The sequence below is a fragment of the Narcine bancroftii genome, chromosome 9, assembly GCF_036971445.1.
Source record: "Narcine bancroftii isolate sNarBan1 chromosome 9, sNarBan1.hap1, whole genome shotgun sequence".
Taxonomy (NCBI): domain Eukaryota; kingdom Metazoa; phylum Chordata; class Chondrichthyes; order Torpediniformes; family Narcinidae; genus Narcine; species Narcine bancroftii.
Window position 1 is genome coordinate 48,954,045 of NC_091477.1, and position 24,797 is coordinate 48,978,841.

Genomic DNA, 24,797 nt, shown 5'->3' on the forward strand with positions numbered 1-24,797 from the left:
GGAGATGCAGGTGGAATCCATGTTCAGGAGCAAGGTTTGCATGATATTCCCTGCTGCATTCACCACCCTCTGAAGATTCTTCTGATCTTGGGCAGAGCAGCTCCCATATCACACTGCTTTCAATGGTGCAACTGTAGAGTTAAGGGATGAGAAACACACTCCATGTTCTATCAGTTATCTATATTTCACTTTCCTCAAATTAAACTGATTCAATTAGGAAGCAGTTTGAGTTTGCCAGAGGGAAGTAACTTTGAATATGTGATTACAGATACAATGATAATCAAAAGATTTATAACAAATATGTATATTAAACTGCAAGAAAAGGAGAATGAGGAAACAAATGGTAAAACTAAACAAAAATGGGAACAAGATTTAAATATAAAGATAAAAAAGGAAACATGGGAGAAATTATGCTCTGGAACGATGAGAAATACAATAAATACGAGGCTACGTATGATACAATATAATTGGTTACACAGACTATACATTACACCTCAAAAGTTAAATAAATGGGACCCAACAGTATCTGATAGATGTTTTCGATGTAAAAAAAGAAATGGGAACAACAATTCATGCAATCTGGACATGTGAGAAAGTAGAAAAATTTTGGGAAGATCTCAATCAGATATTAAATAAAATAACAGAAAACAATATACCAAAGAATCCAGAGATCTTCCTCCTAAGTAACATAAAAAACAAAGAATTTGGAATTGATTTGGAGGATGCACAAAAAAGATTTGTTAAGATAGCTCTAGCCGTAGCAAAAAAATGTATTGTGTCAACCTGGAAATTGGAAGATAATTTGAAAATACAACAATGGTATATAGAAATGAATAAATGTATTCCATTAGAAAAAATAACATATAGTTTAAGAAATAATATTGAAATATTCGAACAAATATGGGAGCCTTACATGAAACACAATAGCGAAAACCTACCGGGGACAATCACTACCTAAGTTAACGGAAGGAAAAGGAAATGAAAAGAATGGACTCAGTGGAATTTCTGGTGTATTTTTATTGAATGACAACATTGTCTGACTGGTTTAATGTATCCTAGATTTTGTACCTTAAATGGACGGGAGGGGGGAGGTAGGGAGGGTGGGATGGGAGGAGGGAGGGTTGGGGGGGAGAAAATGGCACTGTATATGTGTGAAAAGGAAAAAGTGTGTATCATGGTTAATGTGATTTATGGTGTGAAAAATAAAAAAATTTTTAAAAAAAATTAAACTGATTCCATCTGTTTTTCCACTATAGTACATGTCCTTACAGCAGGCCACCCTATGGCTATAGTGACTTTGCAAACAGCATGTCTGAATGCCTAGGCTACTATGAAGATCGATACCAGAAGCACGAGGCAATGTTCTCAGCACTGAATAGAGACTACCCTTTTAGGGAGTATCCAGATGATTGTCAACACAATGCAGACTCCAGGAGTAACAGCAGCATCGAGGAAGGGGCCCACTCCACCAGCCTGGGAGGAGAAGAATACCTGAACTCCATGCCTCACCTGGATGTTGGAGCACTGGAAAACGTGTTCACAACCCCAATGTCTGCCCCATCACAACCTCAGAGAGTGGAGATGACCCATAGTGATGACGAACAAGAAGGCAAAGTTTTAAAAAGTCTGTAGCTAAAATCAAAACCTATTCAATTTGTTTTAAACATTACCATCATAAAAAGTATCTCTGGAATGGTGATTCTTTTATTTATAATAAACCAAACTGAGAATTCACAATTTTGCTTCCACATAGGAGCACTAGATGTTTATAACATCAATGCATGAAAATACCGAGCAATAAAATATAATTTCTGCATAAAAAATATGAAAAAGAAATTGTTGGTGTTGTATGTTGTTATTGACACATTTTTAAATGCCTTCAGTAACCTTTTGGTATAGTTTTAACATTTGTTTGAAACACACCTAATTGGTAGTTAGTGCTCGTGGTACTGGCTTTTGTAAGTGTTGTTCATATTGTTATGGGTTCTTTTTGAGTTATGTTTTAATAAACAAACATTAAACCTACATTTTAAAAAAATTATTATTTTTCTTAATTGCTCCCTTGTTACATATAATAAAGTTGCAGTTCATTATGGCTTATTTTAAAAACCTGTTCACACCATATGTTCATACCAAGAGGACTGACGAATCCAAAATGTCATGCCAGCCTGCATGACTGTCCAGAGGGTTGAAACTCATAATTCTCCTTTGTGGTTGCCATCTAACCAAAGGCAGTCCCAGCAGAACATAGCAGCCCTTCCACAACTCTGGGCAACATGGCAGAACTGGCAGATTGTCCAAAGAAATCAGATGAGCTGCAAATTCCTTGGCCTTGGCCTTGCTAGGACAGTCTCAAATAGAGGGATCAAATCTTTCAAAAGAGGTTGATTTTAATTTCGATCTTCATTTAATCTCAGCAATTTTTAATTTTGTTTCATCTTTTATCATAAGCCATCAAGGACTGTTTATCCTTCAAATTGCTATATTTTTGATTATCGGAAGCTTTCTTAATTCAGCATATTGCATGGAAGTTTAACAATATTTTTTAATCCTGTGGTTTTATTGAATCTTTTTAAATCTGTTGTGTAGTTCAGAACATTCCTGAATTGATGGTGATTAAGGGAAAGGAATCAATTTTCCATCTCTGACTTGTAACATTATCATATAGTCATATTTATTGTTATAATAAATATTATTTCTATTTATTGCAGTCCACTTGTAGAGTGTTTTATTCCTTGAGTAAAGTTGATTTGGGATTGTAATCAATTAGCTAGAATTCTGCAGTGGTCTCTATACTGAAATATTAACCTTCTTTGTTCTCTTTCCAGATGCCGACTGACTTCCCTGCAATTTCTCCTTTCATTTCTTACTTACCTTTGCAGCTCACTCTTTGTCCCAGAGTTTGGCTCTGTTTTGCTACAGTGGTTTTAGCATCTTGTAAGATTTTCTCAGCAATGGAAGCTACTACCTTTGCTTCTATTCTTCAAATAGCATGTTCACTATCTTGAAGCTTCTTGAAAAAAACTATTTACCAATCTGGACAAACACAGCACATGCAGGTATGCCTTGGATATTTGGTATTCTTTGGACATGCATCACCCCATTGAGGCACCCTCACTTTTATTAGCATTCACTCCCATCTCATATTTCCACTAGTGACAAAGTTTAGTGGTAGGATAGCTGACTATGGCCAGTGAAAGGTTGTAATGAAGTCAAGTTCAACACTATTCCATTTCGTACAGTTAAAAATCAAAGTAAAACCAACAGGGCAATGACACAGGGTAAATCAGTTTCTGTTCTGATGCACGTTTTGATAAACCACTAGGACCATTTCAATTGCCCTTGATCTAGTGAATAGCAAAATTAGCTATAGTCCCTGCTGATCTATGTCGATTAACTGGTGCTGGAGAGCTCTCCTAATATGAATCTTGAGCAAGGAAAGCAGTGGTCCTATCTGTTACCTTTCTTGGTGAAATAGTTGCTTGTTCTGTCTCCATACCATTGGAGTGATGAGAATGTACTAGAGAATATGTGGGAAAGACTTAGTAGAAGAACCTGTTCCCATTAATAAATAGTTCAAGAATAGAGGCACAGAGTTAAGATGAAGGGCAAAAGGTTCATAAAGATGCAAGGAATTTTTTTTCTTCTATGTCGAATGGTTTTGATATGAATCTATTACAAGGATGACTGATAGAAACTTTAAAAGAGAATTAGATTGGTGCTTCAATGAATATACTTGCAAATCTACATGAATGCGCAGGGTTCTGCATTGGACAACTAAAAGCTGAAATGGGATGAGGTATAGATTTTTTTCTCCCTCTCCTCTGGAAGGAGTGTTCATGTTCTTCTCTGCCTACAAAAATAGATAAAATTGGTTGGGAATTGCATTGATCCCCACCTGAATCTTGTTCCCTTGCTCCTGTACCCCTCCTCCCCAGATTTAATGTTCTATTGAGAGAACTAAACCAGTATGGGAAAGCCAAACCACCATTCCTCACCAACCTTATTGACCAAGCCCTCCAATGAAGAGGAGCTGTGAGAACTTCAAGGCCTCTTTTACCCCTTTATTGTGGCTCTTAGCTCCTTGGTAGTGAGATGGAAGTTATTCCTCAGCACTGCCAACTTTATACTGATGCAACAAATATGGAGTCCAGCAATGACATTTCCACAAACTCCTAAAAAACCCAGAAAACTGGCCTGGCATCAGAACAGAGAATGCAAGTTTTGAACCTGCTGGGAAGATGAGAGAAACACAATCTTAACAGTGAATTAGAATAGAGGGCAAGATTCTGGTCAATCAGCTATGGACAAGATATCACTAAACTGGAAAGAGTGCAGAAAAGATTCACTAATATTAATGGGATTAGCTTGCTTGAGTGATGGCTGGGTCTTTTCTTGGAGCATAGGAGGATGAGGGCTGACCTTATAAAATCATGAGAGGCATGAAAAGGGAAAGTAGTCAAAGTCTTTTTTCCAGCTTAGAGGAACCTAAGATGAAAGAACATAGATTTAAGATGAGAGAGGAAAGATTTAAAAGGGACATGCGGGCAACATTTCTTTTTGCACAGAATTGAATGAGTTGTCAGAAGAAGTAATAGAGGTGTGAACAGTTACCAAGTCTAAAACATTCAGACAGGTCCATCAATGGGAAAGGATATGCAGGTAAATGGGACTTGCTCATGTAGACAACTCAGCCAGAATGGATGAGTTGGCTATAAGGCCTGTTCCTGTGCTGTAAATCTCTCTGGAGATGGTCAGAAATCACTCAAGACTTCGTCTGTCACTTGCTTTCCCACCAGTTTAGTTAAGTCACAAGTGCATCCTGTGAGGAATGGTGCATCAGCGTAGGAACACAACATAGATTGGAGTCAATGAGGTTCCTGACTTGATTTTATTTTGGTTATGATGGCTTATCAGCAAAAAACTTTGGACTGATATTTGGTTCAGTTACAACTTCATGCAGGCATTGTGTCACTGAGATTTGCATGTCAATTCCAAAAGATATTGGATATTTTGTGTGTATTAACCTGAAATACCCTCCCAGATTTAAAACATTATTGTGTGGCGACTAATGAATGCAACAGTACATAAATAGAATCAAATTCACCAATTTCCTCTCAATTCCTCTATCTGGTCCCAGGACGAGGACTTCCAGGCCAGATCATTAGAGATGTCCTTGTACTTCAAACAACTTTCCCTCTATCACCATCTACCTCATCCCCATATCCTCCATTACCTGCACATCTGCCCTGGCCTCTCCACCCCAACAAGGACAGGATTCCCCACCAGCTTCTGGGTCCAACCTATCATTCTTCACCATTTACATCACCTACTACATGATCCCACCACCAGACACATATTCCCCTCTTTTCCCTCTTCATCTTCCAAGCAACTGTGCCCTCTGTGACTTTCTTGTCCACTTCTAATTGGCCCCTTGACATCTACCCCTGTCACCACAGGTTATGCTCCACTTGTGCCCACACCTCCTCCCACACCATCATTCAGGCCCCCAAATAGTCCTTCCAAGCGAAACATCATTTCACTTGTCATCTACTGCATCCGGTGATCCCACTATGGTTCTCCTCTACATTGGAGAGACAGGACGCAGACCTCAGCTCTGTCCACCTCAATAATGTGGATCTTCCAGTGGCCACTCATTTCAATTCCCCATCCCATTCCCTAGCTGGCATGTTTGTCCATGGTCTCATGCACTGCCAGACTGAAATGACGAACAAATTGGGGGAACGACACTTCATCTACTGCTGTCTGAGCAACTTCCAAGTGGTTGGCATGAACGTAGACTTTTCAGTTTCCGTAAAACTCCCCATCTCCCTCATTCACAGCTTCTTCCTAATATTCTTGTTTTTGATTGCTTTCTCTCTCCCCCTTTTCCCTCTGTCTCTTATCACAGAGCTAAAATCAATTCTTACCTTTCCTCTTACCATATCCAATTACCACCTTTTGGCTGTTGGTCTGGACTCCTCCCCTTCCATTCTTCCCTTTAATCTTAATCTTCCCCGTTAGTCTTTAATTAAGATGCCTGCCTCCTTTTTGCTTAAGCCTTAGGCCCGAAACATCGGTAATGTATCTACCTCCCATGGATACTGCTGAGTTTCTCCAACATCTCTGTGTTTTTACAACAATCAGTGTCTGCAGTTTTATATTTCACTCAAATTCACCACACAAACAGCAGATGTCCTCTTTTACCTCTAGCTTTTGTCGGGGAATTAAGTTCAAAACACATGAGGTAATGTGGAAGCTCTCCAAAACTCTGTTTAGACCACACTTGGAGCATTGTGTTCAGTTCTGGTCATTTCATTATAGGAAGGACATGAGAACTTTGAAGAGGATGCAGAAATTTATCAAGATGTTACCTGGATTGGAGAATATGTCTTATAAAGCAAGGTTGACCCAGCTAGGGCTTTTCTCTTTGGAGCAACAGAGATGTATAAGATTATGAGAGCGGACAGCCAGCACCTTCTTTCCCAGGGTGGCAATGGTCAATACTGAAAGACAGTTTAGGGGAGACGTCAGGGGTAGATTTTTTTTCTACACACAAAGTGTGATGGCTACCTGGAATGTAAGTGGTGGTCGCAGGTATAATAGGGACATTTAAAAGACTCTTAGATAGGTACATGGACACAAGACAAATGGGTCACAGAATTATGGGCTGTGATAGAAGGGTTAGATTGATGTAGAGTAGGTTTATATAGATCAGAACAACATTGTGGACCAAAGGCCCTGTTCTATATTCTAGGAGGGAGGAATTAAATAGCTGGGTGACTGTCAGGAGAGGGAAAAGGAACAGGCAGTCAATGCAAGGTATCCCTTTGGCTGTTACCTTCAATAACATGTAATCCATTTTTGATACTGTTGAGGGGAATGACCTGAGATGATCACATGCTGCCCAAATACTCCAATTAACCTACAATCCCCATAGACTTTGAAAGGTGGAAGGAAACTGAAGTACTGAGAGAGAACCCACCCAGACACAGGGAGAACATACAAATTTCTTACACACACTGCTGGATTCAAACCTGGACCACCGGCTCTGTAATAGTGTCGGATCATTGAGCACTCTTCCAGGGAAGGTGGGACCTGTTGCGGTGGGAACTAGATGGGTATTAATATCCATGCGGATGGGTTTGCTAGAACTCCTCTGGGAGGGTTTCAAACTAGTTTGGTAGGAGTATGGGAACCAGAAGGAGAAAGAGAGTAGGCAGATAGTAGAAAGGTTGATGCAATGTGCAATAAGATTGTTTGTGAGGAAAGATAAGGAGTGGAGGAAGCATACATAAAGTCAGTTTGAGGGTTGAAGTGTATTTATTTCAATGCACCAACCCTCTTTTCAATCTTCTTCAGCATGATGCTGAACCAAGCCATGAAAGACCTCAACAATGAAGATGCTGTTTACATCCGGTACCGCACGGATGGCAGTCTCTTCAATCTGAGGCGCCTGCAAGCTCACACCAAGACACAAGAGAAACTTGTCCATGAACTACTCTTTGCAGACGATGCCGCTTTAGTTGCCCATTCAGAGCCAGCTCTTCAGCGCTTGACGTCCTGTTTTGCGGAAACTGCCAAAATGTTTGGCCTGGAAGTCAGCCTGAAGAAAACTGAGGTCCTCCATCAGCCAGCTCCCCACCATGACTACCAGCCCCCCCACATCTCCATCGGGCACACAAAACTCAAAATGGTCAACCAGTTTACCTATCTCGGCTGCACCATTTCATCAGATGCAAGGATCGACAACGAGATAGACAACAAACTCGCCAAGGCAAATAGCGCCTTTGGAAGACTACACAAAAGAGTCTGGAAAAACAACCAACTGAAAAACCTCAAAAAGATAAGCGTATACAGAGCCATTGTCATACCCACACTCCTGTTCGGCTCCGAATCATGGGTCCTCTACCGGCATCACCTACGGCTCCTAGAACGCTTCCACCAGTGTTGTCTCCGCTCCATCCTCAACATTCATTGGAGCGCTTTCATCCCTAATGTCGAAGTACTCGAGATGGCAGAGGTCGACAGCATCAAGTCCACGCTGCTGAAGATCCAGCTGCGCTGGGTGGGTCACGTCTCCAGAATGGAGGACCATTGCCTTCCCAAGATCGTGTTATATGGCGAGCTCTCCACTGGCCACTGTGACAGAGGTGCACCAAAGAAAAGGTACAAGGACTGCCTAAAGAAATCTCTTGGTGCCTGCCACATTGACCACCGCCAGTGGGCTGATATCGCCTCAAACCGTGCATCTTGGCGCCTCACAGTTCGGCGGGCAGCAACCTCCTTTGAAGAAGACCGCAGAGCCCACCTCACTGACAAAAGGCAAAGGAGGAAAAACCCAACACCCAACCCCAACCAACTAATTTTCCCCTGCAACCGCTGCAACCGTGTCTGCCTGTCCCGCATCGGACTTGTCAGCCACAAACGAGCCTGCAGCTGACGTGGACATTTACCCCCTCCATAAATCTTCGTCCGCGAAGCCAAGCCAAAAGAAGTATTAAGAATAAGGGAGATGAGCAGAACATGGATTGCATCGTGTATTGGGAGTAGTCTATGGGCCCCCAAATAGTCCTCAGGACTCTGAGTAGGCAGATTTTGGCATGCCACAGAAATAACAGGGTTGTAGTTATTGGGAGACATCAATTTCCCAAAAATTTAGTGGCATCTCCTTACTACAGGAAGGATAGATGGGGCAGAATTTGTCGCCTGTGCCCTAGAGAGGATTCCTGACACAGCATATGAACATGCCAACTAGAGGAAAGGCCACACTGAATCTTGTACTGGGTCATGAACCAGGTCAGGTGATAGACCTCACAGAAGAGGAGCATTTCTGTGAAAGTGACCACAACTCTAGTATAGCTATTGCCAAGGATAGGAGTACACAACATGGTAAAATGGAGACACTGCCAGAGCTGATGTAACGGCAATGCTACTACTGGTGTGGACCCATGGTGAGTGGAGTCACAGTGCTTCCACAGGGTCCAGCCAGCCACCCGGTCTGACTCCCATCAACTCTGTAAATGGAGTTAACAGTGGTTTTATTTAAAATCCTGTGACCCAAGATAGTGGTGCCTATCATCGGCAGCAGCCACAAGGCATTGCAGATTCTGGGGAACCAGAGGACTGATGCAGGACTCTGGAAAATGAGAACACCACCCCCATGTTTGAAAAGGAGAAGCAGAGTAGGCTTTGGCAGCAGACTAGTGAGGGGCTCTGGGGCTGAAGAACACACAGGCAGCAGGGCTGCTGGAGACTCGAGGCGAGGAAACCATGCGGACTGTGGGCTGCTGCTAACTGCAGTCAAGGGATTCAGACCGGGCTGCAGACTGCTGGAGACTGGCTCAAGACTGGCTGAACGGTACCAGTTATCAGAACTGGGATGCATGAGGGTGCTGAAGGATTCTTGATCGTCGAAGGTTCAGATCTCGAGCTTGGGCTGCTGATAGCGTGTCGCTGCAGGGGCTATGGGAGCACTGAAGGTGAATCCATGAGCACACAATGTCTCTGAGGGGACTTTTTTGTGGCAGATGAAATCAAATTTTGTGTAATATTGCCCTGTCTTTATTACATGATAATAAATTGAATCTTGAAAACGTTTAATTGGGGAAAGGATCATTGCAATGGGATTAGGCAGGAACTGGGTGGATTAATTGGGAACAGATGTTCTCAGGGAAAAGCACAGAAGTAATGTGAAGGATGTTTTGTGCATGGTTCTGGATAGGTTTGTCCCACTGACAGAAAAAAAAGATGGTAGGATAAGGGAACAATGGTTGATAAAACAGGTGAGGCATCCTCTAGTACCTCCCCTGGAGGATTGGAGAATGGGCAATGTCATCCCCTTGTTTATAAAAGATAATAGGGAGAATCCTAGGAATTATAGATTAGTGAGTCTTAAGTCAGTGGTGAGCAAACGATTGAAAAGGATTCTCCTTGTGGCAGGATTTATGAGCATTGAATGAAATAGAGGCTCGATGTGAGGGATAAGATCATGCCTCACACGCCTAATTGAAATTTCTGAGTAACTAACTAAATAAATTGATGTAAGTACAATGTTCATTTTAATTGCATTAATACATCCAATCATTGTCATGCATAAGGGTGACCATCCGGACAACAACTCTCTGGTCTGGTTAATTCTGAAAATTTTTCTTTCAATAAGTTTTTACAACTTATTGTAATTGTGATTCCCAAATATTTGATTTGGTCTTTAACTATTTTAAAAGAGAAATTAGCATAAATTGCTAAAGGCCCTTTTATGGTTGTAATTCATTCTTATGAAAATTTATGTTATACCCCAAAATTGGGCAAATAAAGTTAATATACATGGTAAAGAAATCTCAGGATTGGAAATAAAAAGCAAAAGATCATCTGCGTATAAGGAGATTTTATGTTCAATTCCTTCTCTAATTGTACTACTAAAATCTCTGCTATCACACAGAACAGGTTCTATAGGGTCCAGACTCAGGTAAAAGATCAAAGGACTTAAAGGGCAACCTTGTCAAGTTCGCCTGTAAAGCCTAAAATATGTTGATTGTTGTGAATTTGAATGATTTGAAGCACCAGGGCATAAATACAATAGTTTAATCCACTTGATAAAAATTGGACCAAAATAAATTTCTTTAGAGTAGCAAACTTGTATTCCCATTCCACTCAATCAAATGTTTTTTTTTTCTGCATCCAATAAGAGAACACATTCAGTCGGTGGAATGGCAGGTAAATATAAAAATTTCAATAATCGACGTATATTATAATAATGATTTTTAATAAAACCTGTCTGGTCAGTATTGATGATTAATGGTAACCCTAGGTGGTAGATATGTATGTGAATTTTAGCAAGGCATTTGACAAGGTTCTCCATGGTAGACTCATTCAGAAAGTCATGAGGCATGGGATCCATGGAAACTTGGCTGTGTGGATTCAATTTCCTTGCCTGCAGAAAGCAGAGGGTAGTTGTAGATGTGAATGTATTCTTTCCAGAAGTCAGTGACTAATGGAGTTCCACGGGGATCTGTTCTAGGACCCCTGACCTTGATGATTTTTATAAATGACCAGGAAAGCAGAGGGATGGGTCAGTAACTTTGCAAATGACACAAAGGTTAGAGGTGTGAAGTGATGTATTTTGGAAGGTCAAACTTGGTTAGAGTACATGGAAATTGGAAGGGTTCTTAATAGTCTATAAGAACGGAGGTTTCTTGGGTCCAAATCCATTGCTCTCTCAAGATTGCCATGCAGTTTGTTAGGGTAGTTAAAAAGGCTTGTGATCTTCTGGCCTTTATTAGTCAGGGGATTGAGGTAATGTTCCAGTTGTAAAAACTCTGGTTGGACCACACTTGGAACATTGTGTTCAGTTCTGGTCTCATTACAGGAAGAATGTGGAAGCTATGGAAAGGGTGCAGAGAAGATTTACCCAGTATGATGACTGGATTGGAGAATGTGTCTTATGAGGCAAGGTCAACAGAGCAAGGGTTTTTCTCTTTGGAATGAAGAAGGATGAGAGATGACTTAATGACTAGGTGATTATGAGTGGCATAGATAGGGTGCACAGCCAGCTCCTTCTTTTTTCCCAGAACAAGAATAGAAAACATCATCTGTACAGGGTCAGGGGAAGAAAGTTTAGGGGGGACGGCACAGGGGTAAGTTTTTTTTACACAGAATAGTGAGTGCTTGGAATGCATTGCCAGGGGTGGTGGAAGCTGGTACAATAAGTTATTCAAAAAGATTCTTAGACAAAGCACATGGATATAAGATGATTGAGAGTTATTAGTGTAAGGTAAGGAAAGGTTAGTTTGTTGATTAGGTTTCCATTGGTTGGCATAACATCATGGGCTGAAGTGTCTGTCCTGTTCTATATTTACCTCCAGCATTCAAGTTCTGAGCTCTAGGATCACCTAAGTAAATAATAATACCCCAGAATTTCCATAAAGCTTTCACTGCTCAGTCTTGCCTTAAACAAGCACCTTAGTGAAAACCTCTGCGAAGTAGCATCTCCAACCTGATCAGTTTTGCACTGAGTCCAATTGTCTATCATATAAGATTGATTGAAGGGAAATTAAACCCATCCACCCAGAAAGTGAATATTTAATTTTATTTAATTTGGACATACAGCTTGAATACAGACCTTTCTGGCCCATGAGCCCATGCCTCTTAAGTACCCCAATTAACCTACAACCCCATATGTTTTGAAGGGTAGGAGCATCGGAAGGAAAACCACGCAAACACAGGGAGAATGTACAAACTCCTTACAGACAGTGCAGGATTTGAACCAGTTTCCTGGCACTGTAACAGCGTGGCCCTAACTGCTATGCTAACCATACCGCTCAATGTTAAAAATGTGATTAAAAATATTAAACATACTACAAAAATGTTTTAAAACATACTTTTTCTAAAAGATGTTAAAGCACATAAAACACTAAAACAATTAAATTGAAGCAACAATGTCAAAAGAGAGTAAATTACCCATAATTTACACCTCCTCCCTCTCAGAAAGTCCTCTCTTTGAATATGAGTGGAGTTGTTGAACCTGCACTCGGTCCATTCCAATGGAGGTTCAACAGACAGATCTTTCAGGGAAAACCACTGGGAAGTTTTGGAATGTCACGCTCTACTGCAGCACCTACCCCAAGCAAGGGCACCATGAGATCATTTTTGTGAGATTCACTTGGGAGTCCGGTAACTCCTCGGGAGAAACTGTCTTATGCCGATTGATTCATGATTTCACAATTGAGCCCTCTCCCTAATTTGTAGAGGAAGAAGAGAGCGTGTCGGAGGTGTGACAGGCCCTTCAGTATGTTGGTTAACTTTCCAAGGCAGCAGCAGGGCCAGTGCTACCATTAGGCCAACTAGGCAACCATTTAGGATGCAGACCTCAAAGGGGCACTGTCAGGGCGGCTAGACGTACGGTGTCAGGGCCAAATGTGCAGAAGTGTACTTACCTTATTAGTTGGCATCCTGGACTCCATTGGCTGGGTGTGGCCATCTTATATTCTGTGCGCAGGCACGAGTGCTTCTGGCTGACACATATGCAGTAGGTTGGCGTTCTGGGGTCATTTGGCACATGCACAGTGGGTTTGTGTATGGTACTTCAGTTGGTGCATGCGCGATAGTTAAGGGCACATATTTGGAGGCTCCATGGTGCCACCCCAACTAGATCGGGCACTGGGGAACAACCAGCATTGAAGTCACAAAGTAAGTAAGCTTCAAAATGACTGTCCCCTGCCTTACATTTACATGAGTGCTCTGTGTTCCTGAACTAAAATAACCGAACAAGAAAAGTAAATTTTATTTCTGTTTGGTTCTTTTTCTGATACTGTACAGTCATTGCAGATTTGGAATAGGTATTAAAAATGCGCAGGGAAGAGAAGAGTGAGAGGGCATAGAACCCTGGAGCTCCCAGATCTACAAGAAAATAAACCCAGAAAAAAAAATAAAAACAACAACCAAAATGCTCACTGGTGACGTGGGAAGATGCCAAGAACAGAAGAATGACAAAGCAAATTAAAACCACAAGCAAGATTGGTAAAGTATCGGCCCCAAAGCCAGGAGACCGAGTTGAGGTACCTCATGGTGAAGAAAATAGCGGAGCTGCCTCGAGGTCTGTTGTGGAGTTCACTCTGCAGGAGAGCCAGGACCGAGGAGGTGACACTGCCCCAGACCAGCAAGCAGATGGCAGGAGCCCCGCAGAGTGGCTTAGGGCAAGGGAGGGACTCGGAACACACCCCTCGCAGCGGAAGCACTGGGTCAGGCGCTCTCACGCTAGGCACGATCCTCGCACTATGGCCGATGGGAGCAACGGTGGTGGGGCGGAGACGCCAGGAAAAGCAGGAGAGGAGGAGCAGAACCAGGAGGCAGTGAGTCCAATGAGGTCCAGCGCCAAGTTGGGGGACACGACATGTACAAGTGGCATGAGCGACAACAAGGAGGGGAAACCACGACAGCAACGGAGGCAGCAACGGCAGCATTGGAGGACACTTGTCCCGTGAGGGAAGGGGAGGACTCGGAACACACCTTGCGAGATGTACTGAAGGCCTTGGGCCTCACGGAAGATGGGCTCTCCAAGCTGTGGACAAAAGCCCACGACATGGGGGGGGAATATTAGATAAAATGCAGGGAGCAGGTTGGACGCCTAGAAAACTACAGTCATAGAAATAACAAAAATAATGGGATTGAAGGAAGACACTGAGGGAGAAAAAACCCTACAGATTTCTTTCAAAGCTGTATCCCTGAAAATATATTGGAGAGGGCATACTGGTCACCGATTCCGAAGCCGGTCCCGGGGACCCTATTTGGTCCTGGTGAAGCTGCTGCATTACAGGATGGAAAACCAATAGAAAAAGGTCTTCTTCTTCCCTGACATAGGCACAGTACTTTTAAAGTGCAGAAAAGAGTATGAGCCAGTCAAAAGGCTGGTGAAGCAGAAAGGGTATGTTGGATATCCAGCCACTCTGAAAATGGTATTGTCGGGGGCTGGGGTGGGGGGGAGGAGGAAATTTTTGGTGGAAGTTGGAAAAGTACAGCAGTTTGCTAAGGAATTACCTGTGCTCTTGGGGGGAGGGGAGGGTGAAGGATAGTAAGAATAGAAACAAATGTATGACACTGTAAATAACGACAGTAGAATGTTAGACATCTTGGTGTAAATATGGATAAATACTGGGTTTATAAAAATGCATGTGAAACGAGAAGGGAACTGGGAGAACTCTGGGGTGGGGGTAGGGGGTAAGATGGAAGGGAGAGGTGTGGATCAAATAGGCTGAGTAACAGGGAAATTATGACAGCATGGGAGAAGCGATCGTGGTGGAGGGGGTGAGGATAAGGGGGGGATAGGAGAAGGGTGTATGGTGCAGGGTTGGGGTTTGTTGTCATATTTTGTGTTCGTCTTGCCTTTTCTTTTTTTGTTGAACTTTTTTTCTTTTCTGTCCTTTTTGGGTTCATGGACCTTGTTCTTGTTTTATCTTCCCAGAGTTTGTCGCAGGCCCGGCGGGCTGGAGCAGAAGGCTAAAGGAAAAAGGTTGGATGAACAATGGATATGGGGTGGTGGAGGTACAGGGGAAACATGGGTTTCAGAGTCTCTGGGGCAATGGCTAAGAGTATAAAGTACACTAGTTTTAACGTTAATGGCTTGAATGGGCTGATGAAGATGAAAAGAGTCTTGGCACACATTTTTTAAAAATGGGAGCAGATCTGACCTTTCTCCAAGAAACACATTTAATGGAGCGGGAACACCAAAAACTAAAAAAGAGATGGGTGAACCAGATAATAGCCTCCTCATTCAGCTCAAATGCAAGGTTGGGGGTGGCAATACTGATAGGGAAGAATGGTCCAGTGAGAGTGCAGAATGTGATAATAGAACAGGAAGATTTGTAATGGTGCACTCTCAGATATATTCAGAATCCTGGACCTTAGTAAATGTGTATGCCCCCAACTTTGACAATGAGATGTTCATACGGGACATTTTCCTGGGATTGGCAGAGGGAAAGGAGATTTTAACTTTTGTCTGGATCGTGTCTTAGATAAGTCAACAAAGTTATTTTCTTAGTTAAGACAAAGGCAGTGAGGGTGACCATTGACTGTATGAAGGAGCTGAACTTGATAGACACACGGAGGCAGAAACATTTGAGTGAAAGGGATTATTCCTTCTACTCAAAACAACATGATTCTTACTCTAGAATAGATTTTTTCTTGGCTTCAGCCCATGTAGAGAGTAGGATCATGGAGGCTGAGTACACAGCGAGACTTCTCTCAGATCATTCACACCTGACATTAACAATAGAAATGCCAGATAAGCAGGTTATGGCCTACACATGGCATCTTAATACACTGCTGTTAGAGAAGCCAGAGATTTGTAGTTTTATAAGAGTGCAGGTAGACATGTTATAGAAGACCAACTGTACCTCTACTCCAGATAAATTCCTCCTTTAGGGTACCCTCAAAGTATATTTGAGAGGCCAAATAATTGGATATACCAAAACAATTAAAAAAAAAGAATATATGAGGGAGGTGGACAAATTAGAACAGGAAATTACTTGTCTAGAAAAGGATTTCAAAAATCAGGTTCAGAGGACCATTATAGGGTTCTAACAAATAAAAGAAACTGAAATAAAATACGCTCCAAACGTATCATATGAACAGGCCATAATGCAGTCAAAACAAAATATACTATGAATTGGGAGAGAGAGCCAACAAAGTCCTTTCTTGGCAGTTGAAGACAGAACAGGCCTCAAGGATGATCAATATGATACAAACTGGGGATGGCAGGATCACACATAAGCCAAAAGAGATTAAAGAGATCTTCAGGGAATTCTATGAGGGCTTATATAATCAGAATTGACAGGGAGGTCTGATAAAGCCGGCAAGTTCCCGTCTAAATTAGAGTTACCAAATTTAGACCCAGAAGAACAGGAAGGCCTCGATCTTCCCTTCACGGAAGAAGAGATAGGTAAAGCATTGAATTTGTTGCAGACTAACCAGTCTTCAGGGGAGGATGGATTTCCACCCGAGTTTTATAAGGTATTTAAAGATTTATTGATGCCTCTTTATATGGAGGTAGTCGACCAGACAATGGAGATCCATACCCTCCTGAAAATCTTTTGACAGCACTCATTACATTGATGCCTAAAAAGGACAAAGATCCACTAACGCTATCTTCTGTTAGACACAGATTATAAGTTACTTGCCAAAGCCCTGGCAAATAGATTTGCGAACATTTGCTGAAACTAATAAAAATCAAGTGGGTTTTGTGTTTAAAAAAAAGGACAGGTGGTAGATAACATTGGCAGACTGTTGAGTATAATGAATCTGGCACAAACCAGAAATGAGAGAGGTTTAGCTATAGCCCTGGGAAAAGGCATTTGACCGATTGGAGTGGGACATTTTATTCAAATTGCTGGAAAAGTTGGGGTTAGGGCCAACTTTTGTAAATTGGGTAAGGGCACTGTACCATGTGTCCAAGGCTAAAGTTGCAACCAATGGACAGATTTCCCTAGCTTTCCCACTGACAAGATCAAGTAGAAAACGGTTCCCGCTATCTCCAGCCCTGTTCGTACTAGCCATGGAGCCACTAGCTGAAGCTATTCACCAGGATCCAGACATCAAGGGTTTTAGAGTAGGCCAGGAAGAATTCTTCCAAAATTTGCCAGCACATTTCTATGGAATGGAAAAGTTGACCTGGGATTATAGTCTGGGCAGATTACGAATGTCAGACTTCAAGAAGTACTATTGGGCAGCCCAGTTGAGATATATCACCTCACTCTTTAAAGGGGGAGGTGTACCATCCTGGGCACAAATTGATCTGCACAGGGTAGGTGAGAAGATAGTAGAGGACTTTATTTATAATGGAACACTAAATTGTTATTGGTGAAAACAGGCAGCCCTACACTAAAATAAATAATCATCTTCATTTGGAATAAAATTAACCAATATGTAGGAATCAAAGTGGGGCTGTTCCCAAATAACACTGCTGATTCCAATAGATTAATACCATTGAGGTAGGTCATAATGGCGTCAGATTTATAGAGGACTGTTATGAGCGGGGGCAGCTAATGTTTGAATAACTCAGGAATAAGTATAATTTATCAAATAAGACATTGCACTGCTACCTTCAGATAAGAACTTTATGCAGGACAAATTAGGTCCAATTATGGTCCTACCAGTGTGCAATGACATAGAGACCATGATTTGAAGGGGGAGCACAAGGAAGTTCATCTCGGTAATATATTTCTTGTTCCAAGCAGAAGGACCTAAACCAGGCCTTCCCAAATCAAGGCAGAGATGGGTGCCGGACTTAGGAATAATGATTGATGAGCGGTGCTGGTCTGACCTACGTCGGACAAGCGTGACTGCAATCATTAATGCACAGTACAGGCTTGTGCAATACAACTTTCTACACCAGCTGTAACTGATGTCACAAAAATTGAATAAATCTAAACCAGAATTATCAGACCAATGCCTCAGATGTGTCATTGAGACAAGAACCTTTGTGCATATAACCTGGACATGTACCAAGGTGAGACCCTTTTGGGTGGCACTAGGCCAAGTCCTGGGAAAAAAAAAATCATAGGTGAGGAATTCCCACAGGACCCAGAGCTGTTCCTGTTGGGAAACATAATGAACATAAGACTTATAATGAAGCTGTCCAAATTCCAAATCTAATCCATAATGATCGCATTGGCAGTGGCCAGGAATGGTTACCTGGAAATCTGACTCCTGCCTGAGCATTATTTGCTGGAATGCAGAAATGCAAAGTTGTGTTCCCCTGGAGAAAATTACTTACAACTTTAAAAAAAAGTATGACACGTTTTAAAAAAAATTTGACAACCAAACTTAAATTCCATAGGAGCACAATTATAGTGTTGGCCATTGTGTCCGTCACTCTACCTTTATATTCTACCCCTTAATCGGTTGTGGTGGGTGGGGGGGTGGCATCCCATCCCAACCAGGAAAAGTCAAGAGAAGAAAACAGCCTGAGCTCTGGCCGCTGTGTCGTGACAAACCCATAAACCCCTGATATATGCTTCATTCCTTTGTGTGAGTGTCTTGAATGTTGTGTATGACTGTGGTTAGTTAAGTGTTAAACGTTGAGGGTGGGGAGGGAGGGAGGGGGACTAAAGAGCTTGAACTCTGCAGAAAATCTTGTATAGAATTGATAATTGTAAATTGTAGTCAATGCTGATATTGTTAACATTGACATTGACAATGTTGATAAAAATTTGGAAAATGATAAATAAAATATTCAAAAAAAAATGCAGGGGAAAGATCCGACTCTGAGATGTGCCAAAAGATGGGCATTAAGTTTTGGAGATTAGAACCTGAGGTTTTAAGTCTTCACTTAGTAGGAATTGTGTGGAGGGGTATACTTTTAACTTCTGTGTACATTGCTAAACAATTCTCAAAGCTTGTGGTGCGCTGTTAGACAGAATCAGACACACATAAGGTAAACACTGTACAACAAGCTTTAATCCACAAAGACTTCCACAGAGCCAGGCTGGCTGTAGCTGCAGTAACTCTGAGTGAGGCTTCGGGAGGCCGGCGCAGGCTTATATCCTGGAGGGTGATGGACACCCGACCGGGTGGGGCTTTATCCCTTCAGACCGACTGATTGACAGCCGACCAGGTGTTGTCCTGTCCCCTTACACTCCTGCAGGTACAGAGGTTGCCCCCTGCAGTAGGCCAGTAGGCCAAATGCACATCTGACCAAGCATTTCAGCACAGATGGATCTGCAGCTCATGACCAAGGACTGATTAGTCCTGACAGCTGGTGTCCCAGCCGGGAACAGGGACCTCCCTTCCTAAATCCATGGTATGCTACCACAGGAGATATGGTTGCACAACACCACACTTGCTACGACCTTCTCATTCTTTGGATAACACAGAGCCTATCCTCAGAATTCCCAGCCACCCCTCCCTGTCATTTAACTTCCAGCTTGGAAAAAAAAACTCGTGAACAGAGTGAAGTTCTTTCATGCCATCTTGTTGCTGCCTGTGGGGCATTCATTGGGCTTAAAAGTAGAAGCTGCTGCAGCTAAAATATAGGACTTGTAGATAAGAAGAAGGCAGTGTTTTCAGCTGCTGTTCACAGAATAACTCAGTCTGTCTGGAACTGTTAGTCATGGTGGGTTTGTATTAATCAGTTAGCTTTGGTTTAAGCAGCAGGTCAGAATGAGGTCACAAAGGCATAGATTTGAACATTTCCATGTAACACTAGACCAGGCAGACTCTAATAATATGACCACATCAGCACCTTCAGGAGCGTGCATAGTAAGCTGTTTACCTGGATCAAACTCATAAAGGCAACACTCTTACCGTCTACAGGAGACGTAACACATACAATGTCCAAAGAAAGAGAAATAAATAACAGAGCTGAAACCATACAGTTATTTACAGAGAATGTCAGGAACAGGAGGAGGTGTAGGAGATGGAGGGTGAGGAGGAGGGGAGGATAGGGGGAGTAGGATGAAATGGAGGGGAGGAGGTGGTTAGAGGATGTGAAGGAGGTAGTAGATAAAGAGGTACAGAAGGGAGAGGGGAGGAGAGAAGAGAGATGAAGGAGCTCTTCAAGGCTGCTTTGCCAATTAACTCAATCATACAGATCGTCTATTTCAATACCCACTTCTCATTTATCCTCATTGTATTGAATCTGCTGAATTTTACCCACTTGCTCAAGCTGATTAGCTCATCTTAAAACCTGGGTACATAAATATGCCAAATATTGATGGAGCAATATGGCACTCATTCATGTGTGATGTGCTAGGTGACAAAATTAAATCTGGTCCAGAAGCTTCTTTCATCTCAGTTACAAATTCAAGATTAAGTTAATGTTTATTGATATTTTATTGTATACACACACACACACACACACACACACACACACACACACACACACACACACACACACACACACACACACACACACACACACACACACACACACACACACACACAAAACCGTATACACTGTGGCATATATACATAGCAATCCAAAATAAATATACATAAAAATAATTTACAAGTTTATAGGATTGTTCAACAGTCTCACCACCTGTGTGAAGAACCTATTTCCCAGCATGGCACTCCTGGTTTTTATGTTGCCTGTTAATTAAGAAAATCTGCAAATGCTGTGATTTAGTTTGCACAAAAATGCTGGTTAAACTCAACAAGTCACCTAGCATTCTTTATGAAGCAAAGATAAAGATACATTACCAATGTTTTGCCCCTGAGCCCTGCTGTATCTCTTCCTTTAAGGTAGTGTCTCAGAGATACTGTGGGCTGGAAAGTAAGCGTCCTCAATGATTCTTTCAGCTCTCTTTAAGCATTGCTCCCTGTAGATATCATCGATAGATGGGAGGGAGATCCCCGTGATCTTAGTGGTGGTGTAGCAGTAGTATAATAGCATGAGGTAACCCAATTAAACTAGTCCCATTGTCTTATGTTTGGCTGATGCAGATGACAACAACCAGTGTTACACTTGGTCACCCAATCTGTGTTTGGTTTGTCTAGTGCAGAGAGGCCACATCATATAACACACTAGGTTAGAAGAAGTACCACAGAAATGCGGCTTGAGTTCCTGGAAGATGGGATGGAAAGAGAAAGATTTCTGTTGATGGAGAGACCAAGAGTTGCAGAGGAAATAATACACTGCGTGGATCAGGCAGTTAGTCCCTTCAGAATGCTGAAAAGGAGAGGAGGCAAACATTTATTGGGTGGTGGGATTCCATTGAAAGTGTGGAGATGACAGAGGATGCGGAGGTGTGTCGAGAAATGAGGTGAGAACCAGACAAACGCTAACTTTGATTGGATGAAAACAGAGGGAGTAAGTGCAGGAAATAGACAACGTTGAAAACTCCATCTTCTGCAGTAGAAGGGAATCCACGGTTACAGTTAAATGAAGGCATCTCAAAGGCATTAGGTTCAGAAGCCTCATTGTCAGAATGGATATTTTAGAGATGAGGAACAGCCTTGGTCCTTACAGGACGGGAATAGAAAGAATTGAGATATCTGTGAGATAATCCATCGCCATAGATATCAGGATAATGTCAGAAGGTGAATTATAAGGAGTATGATAAATTTATGGGGTTTTTAATTGGGTTTTCTATGCAACATCAATGTAGTTACCAATGTTATTACAGAAACCAATGGAGAAATCCCAAATAAGACTGGAAGGACTGCTCCACATATAATGCAAGTGTTCCTCTCTCAGTATTCAAAATAAAACCAGAAAATGATGGAAGCACTCAACAGGTCAGGCCACATCTGTGGGAAGAGGGAATGAGGTAACATATCAAGTCAGAACTGGGAAGGATACAAAAAAACCTCAATAACTTGCAGTTAATGTGAGGGAGAGTGTGGTGAACTGCTGTATTCCTGATTACCTGGTTCTGCCCTGTCCTGTAAATGTACCTGTGGCCTCTCCCTCTTTTGACCTTATATAAAGCCTCTAATACCTTGACCCTTCCCCAGAAAGCCTGGGTCATGGCACAGGATGAGGACCCTATCCATTGTGAATAAAAGCCTGTAGATCAGTGACTCAGCTTCTCAAGTTATTTACTGCATGTTGGAGGGGGGTGTCTCTGATAAGAGTAAAAATGAGCTTGACAGGGTAGATGCTGTCATGAATGGGAGAGTGATAAACAAGGGAGCATTACTGCATAATAAGAGACCTGCTGTTTAAAAGTGAGGTGTGCAGAGATTTATTTCACTCAGTGCTGAATCTCGAGAATTCTCTCCCATAATGAGGGTGAAGGAGGTAGAATCATCGGATATATTTAAAGTTCGAGTAATTGAGGGTTAAAGGGAAGTGGCACAGTGAGGAGATGGGACTGGCGCAGATCAGGCACATGATGTCGGATGGTGGGCTGCAGACCTCTTCAGCACCTATTATCTGGTGTCACGTTTGTGTCTGACAAGGCACTTTCCAAGGTTTGCCTGATTGCAAGGTTTTGGATTCTAAAAACGCTCTAAGTTTAGTTTCACTTGTCCAAAGCAGTTACAATTGGCCAGGATTATAATCTGATGATTAACCTCTCAGATCAAACTAAAGCTTTAAACTTTAGAGTTTACCCTGCATGTAATAAGTTATTGTGAAAGATTTCTTTCTGGGGTTTTTTTTCCTTTCTATTCCCACCTTCTATAACAAAGCCATGTTTTCCCTCTGGTTCTTTTTTCCTTTAACCTGTGTCCAATTTGTCATTAATTCATCCTTTTTCATTCCCTGATTAAACTATTATATTTTTAATTTTGATTTGGAGTAACAGGTCCTTCAAGCCCATGAGCCCACGGTGCCTAAATAACCTCCCTACATCTTTGGGATGTGGGAGGAAACTGGAGCACTTGGAGGACATGGGGAGAACATGCAAACTCCTGAAAGACAGCAGTGGATTGAAACTTGGGTTACTGTAATAGTGCTGTGCTATGCTTCTCCAGTCCCTAAACCTTACTCATTTAAAAGTCTGTTGAATACAGCTCAATTAAGTCTCAGATTCTGGCAATGATGCAACTTTTTAAAGCGAAGGGAGGTATTGAGACAACTGAAGTACGGTGGACTGTACTTGTAGGGCGTGATCACTCATGAGAGAATGCACAGGAGATTCACCAGGATGATGCCTGGAGTAAAACATTTCAGGGATGAGGAAGGACTGGATGGGCTGCACATCTTCTTTGGATCAGAGAGCCCAAGGGGTCCTGATGGAGGTACACCAATGATGAGAGGCACAGATAGGATAAACAGAAGGAAACTGTTCCCAGTTCCAATGATGTCTAACACTGGAGTGCACATATTTGCTTTTGAGGGGAAATGAGGAAGACTTTTTATACCCAGAGATGCACTGACTTGAGGAGGAAACCCTCAGAGCATTTAAGAAACTTGGAGTGTGGTAAAACACAGAATCCTAAGTGAAAAAAAACACAAAAATGCTGGTGAAACTTAGCAGGTCAAACAGTGCCTTTATGTAGCAAAGGTGAAGATACATCATCGACGTTTCGGGCTTGAGTTCCCCCACACCTTGATGAAGGCCTCAAGCCTGAAACATTGGTGATGTATCTTCACCTTTGCTACATAAAGGCATTGTTTGACCTGTTGAGTTTCTCCAGCATTTTTGTGTGTTTTCCCACTCTTGGAGTGTTGTGTGCAGTTATAGGAAAAATATTAAGCTGAAAATGGTGCAGAAATTATTCATAAGAATACTACAGGGTTGGCTTGAATTATCGAGAGAGGATGGATAACCTGGGACTTTTTTCCTTGCAGCTTAGGAGGCTGGGGGTGGGTTATTGCAGTGGGTTATCACGAGGGGCATGGGTAAGCCTCTTGTAGGGTCGTGGAAACAACAAAAGGCACAGATTTCAGATGGTTAGCGTAGAGGTTAGCACAGTGCTCCTACAGCACCAATGACCCAGGTTCAAATGCATCACTGTCTGCAGGGAGGTTGTACGGACTCCATGTGACCTGAGTGGGTTTTCCCTGAGTGCATCGGTTTACCTTTAAAGAAATAGCTCGAGACAAAAATTGAGAACAAAGAACATTTATTACAACAACAATGCAAAGTTGGGTGCTTCCCCTTACCTTGGGAATACACACACATACTGGGGCTCACCCAACTTTTATACAGTAAATTTCAGTATCAGAATACCCTCCCCCTTACATTCTTCTGCCCCCTGGATGGGTTTGGCATAGGCAATCCTTCCTGCCTACGTGCAGTTTCAGTACACTTGGAGGACCAGGGGGTATCCTGTGAGTGTCCCATCATGTCATTGTCCTTATTCACACCTTCCTGATTCTCGGGGCTACAGTCTCTTGGTATGCAGAGTTGACTCATCCTATCTAGGGTTGGCTGATTTAATATGTATAAATCTGTGTAAGGTTAGCTAATTAGATATGTAGGACTTGGTACTTCTATCTAGGGCTAGGAGACCTTTATCTGATTCAGACTACCTCAACTTCCTACATTCTATTGTACCTTACCATTCCTTATCTTAGTCTTATGGTGGCTCTTGTCACAAAGAAGATTCTTATGTTAATCGTGCTGACTCTGCTTTCCTGCATCCTAATCCCCAAGCTCATCCTGTTTGTACTGGTTACAGCCATTAACTGATGAATTTTAGTTTCTTCCATGTTCATAATTTTAGATCAATTTTCCCATCTCTCACACTCCCACCCTCTGAAATGTCTGGGGTTCGTAGGTTAATTGGATGTGATTGAGCGGCATGGGTTTCATTGGCCAAAGGGGCTTTCTACCATGCTGTAACATTAAAATCAAAATCAAATTAAAAAAATGAAAAGGGAACTGACGGGCATCTTCTTCGTACAAAAG

General features: G+C 42.1%; 1 protein-coding gene and 1 long non-coding RNA gene across 7 annotated transcripts in view; one reads left to right on the forward strand and one right to left on the reverse strand.

The window, feature by feature from the left end:
* Nucleotides 1-2,710, forward strand: part of LOC138743549 (transcription factor SOX-30-like) — a 57,200-nt gene extending 54,490 nt beyond the window's left edge. For all 3 annotated transcript variants that reach the window (XM_069899047.1, XM_069899045.1, XM_069899046.1), the window contains exon 6: nucleotides 1,257-2,710. In XM_069899047.1, coding sequence (XP_069755148.1) covers nucleotides 1,257-1,632 — 376 coding nt within the window. In that variant the 3' untranslated portion in view covers nucleotides 1,633-2,710. The remainder of the gene's footprint in view (nucleotides 1-1,256) is intronic.
* LOC138743551 (uncharacterized) overlaps nucleotides 1-20,863 on the reverse strand; it is a 38,209-nt gene extending 17,346 nt beyond the window's left edge. For all 4 annotated transcript variants that reach the window (XR_011344948.1, XR_011344950.1, XR_011344949.1 and 1 more), the window contains exon 1: nucleotides 20,695-20,863. This is a non-coding gene — a long non-coding RNA (uncharacterized lncRNA). The remainder of the gene's footprint in view (nucleotides 1-20,694) is intronic.
* Nucleotides 20,864-24,797: the final 3,934 nt, after the last annotated feature.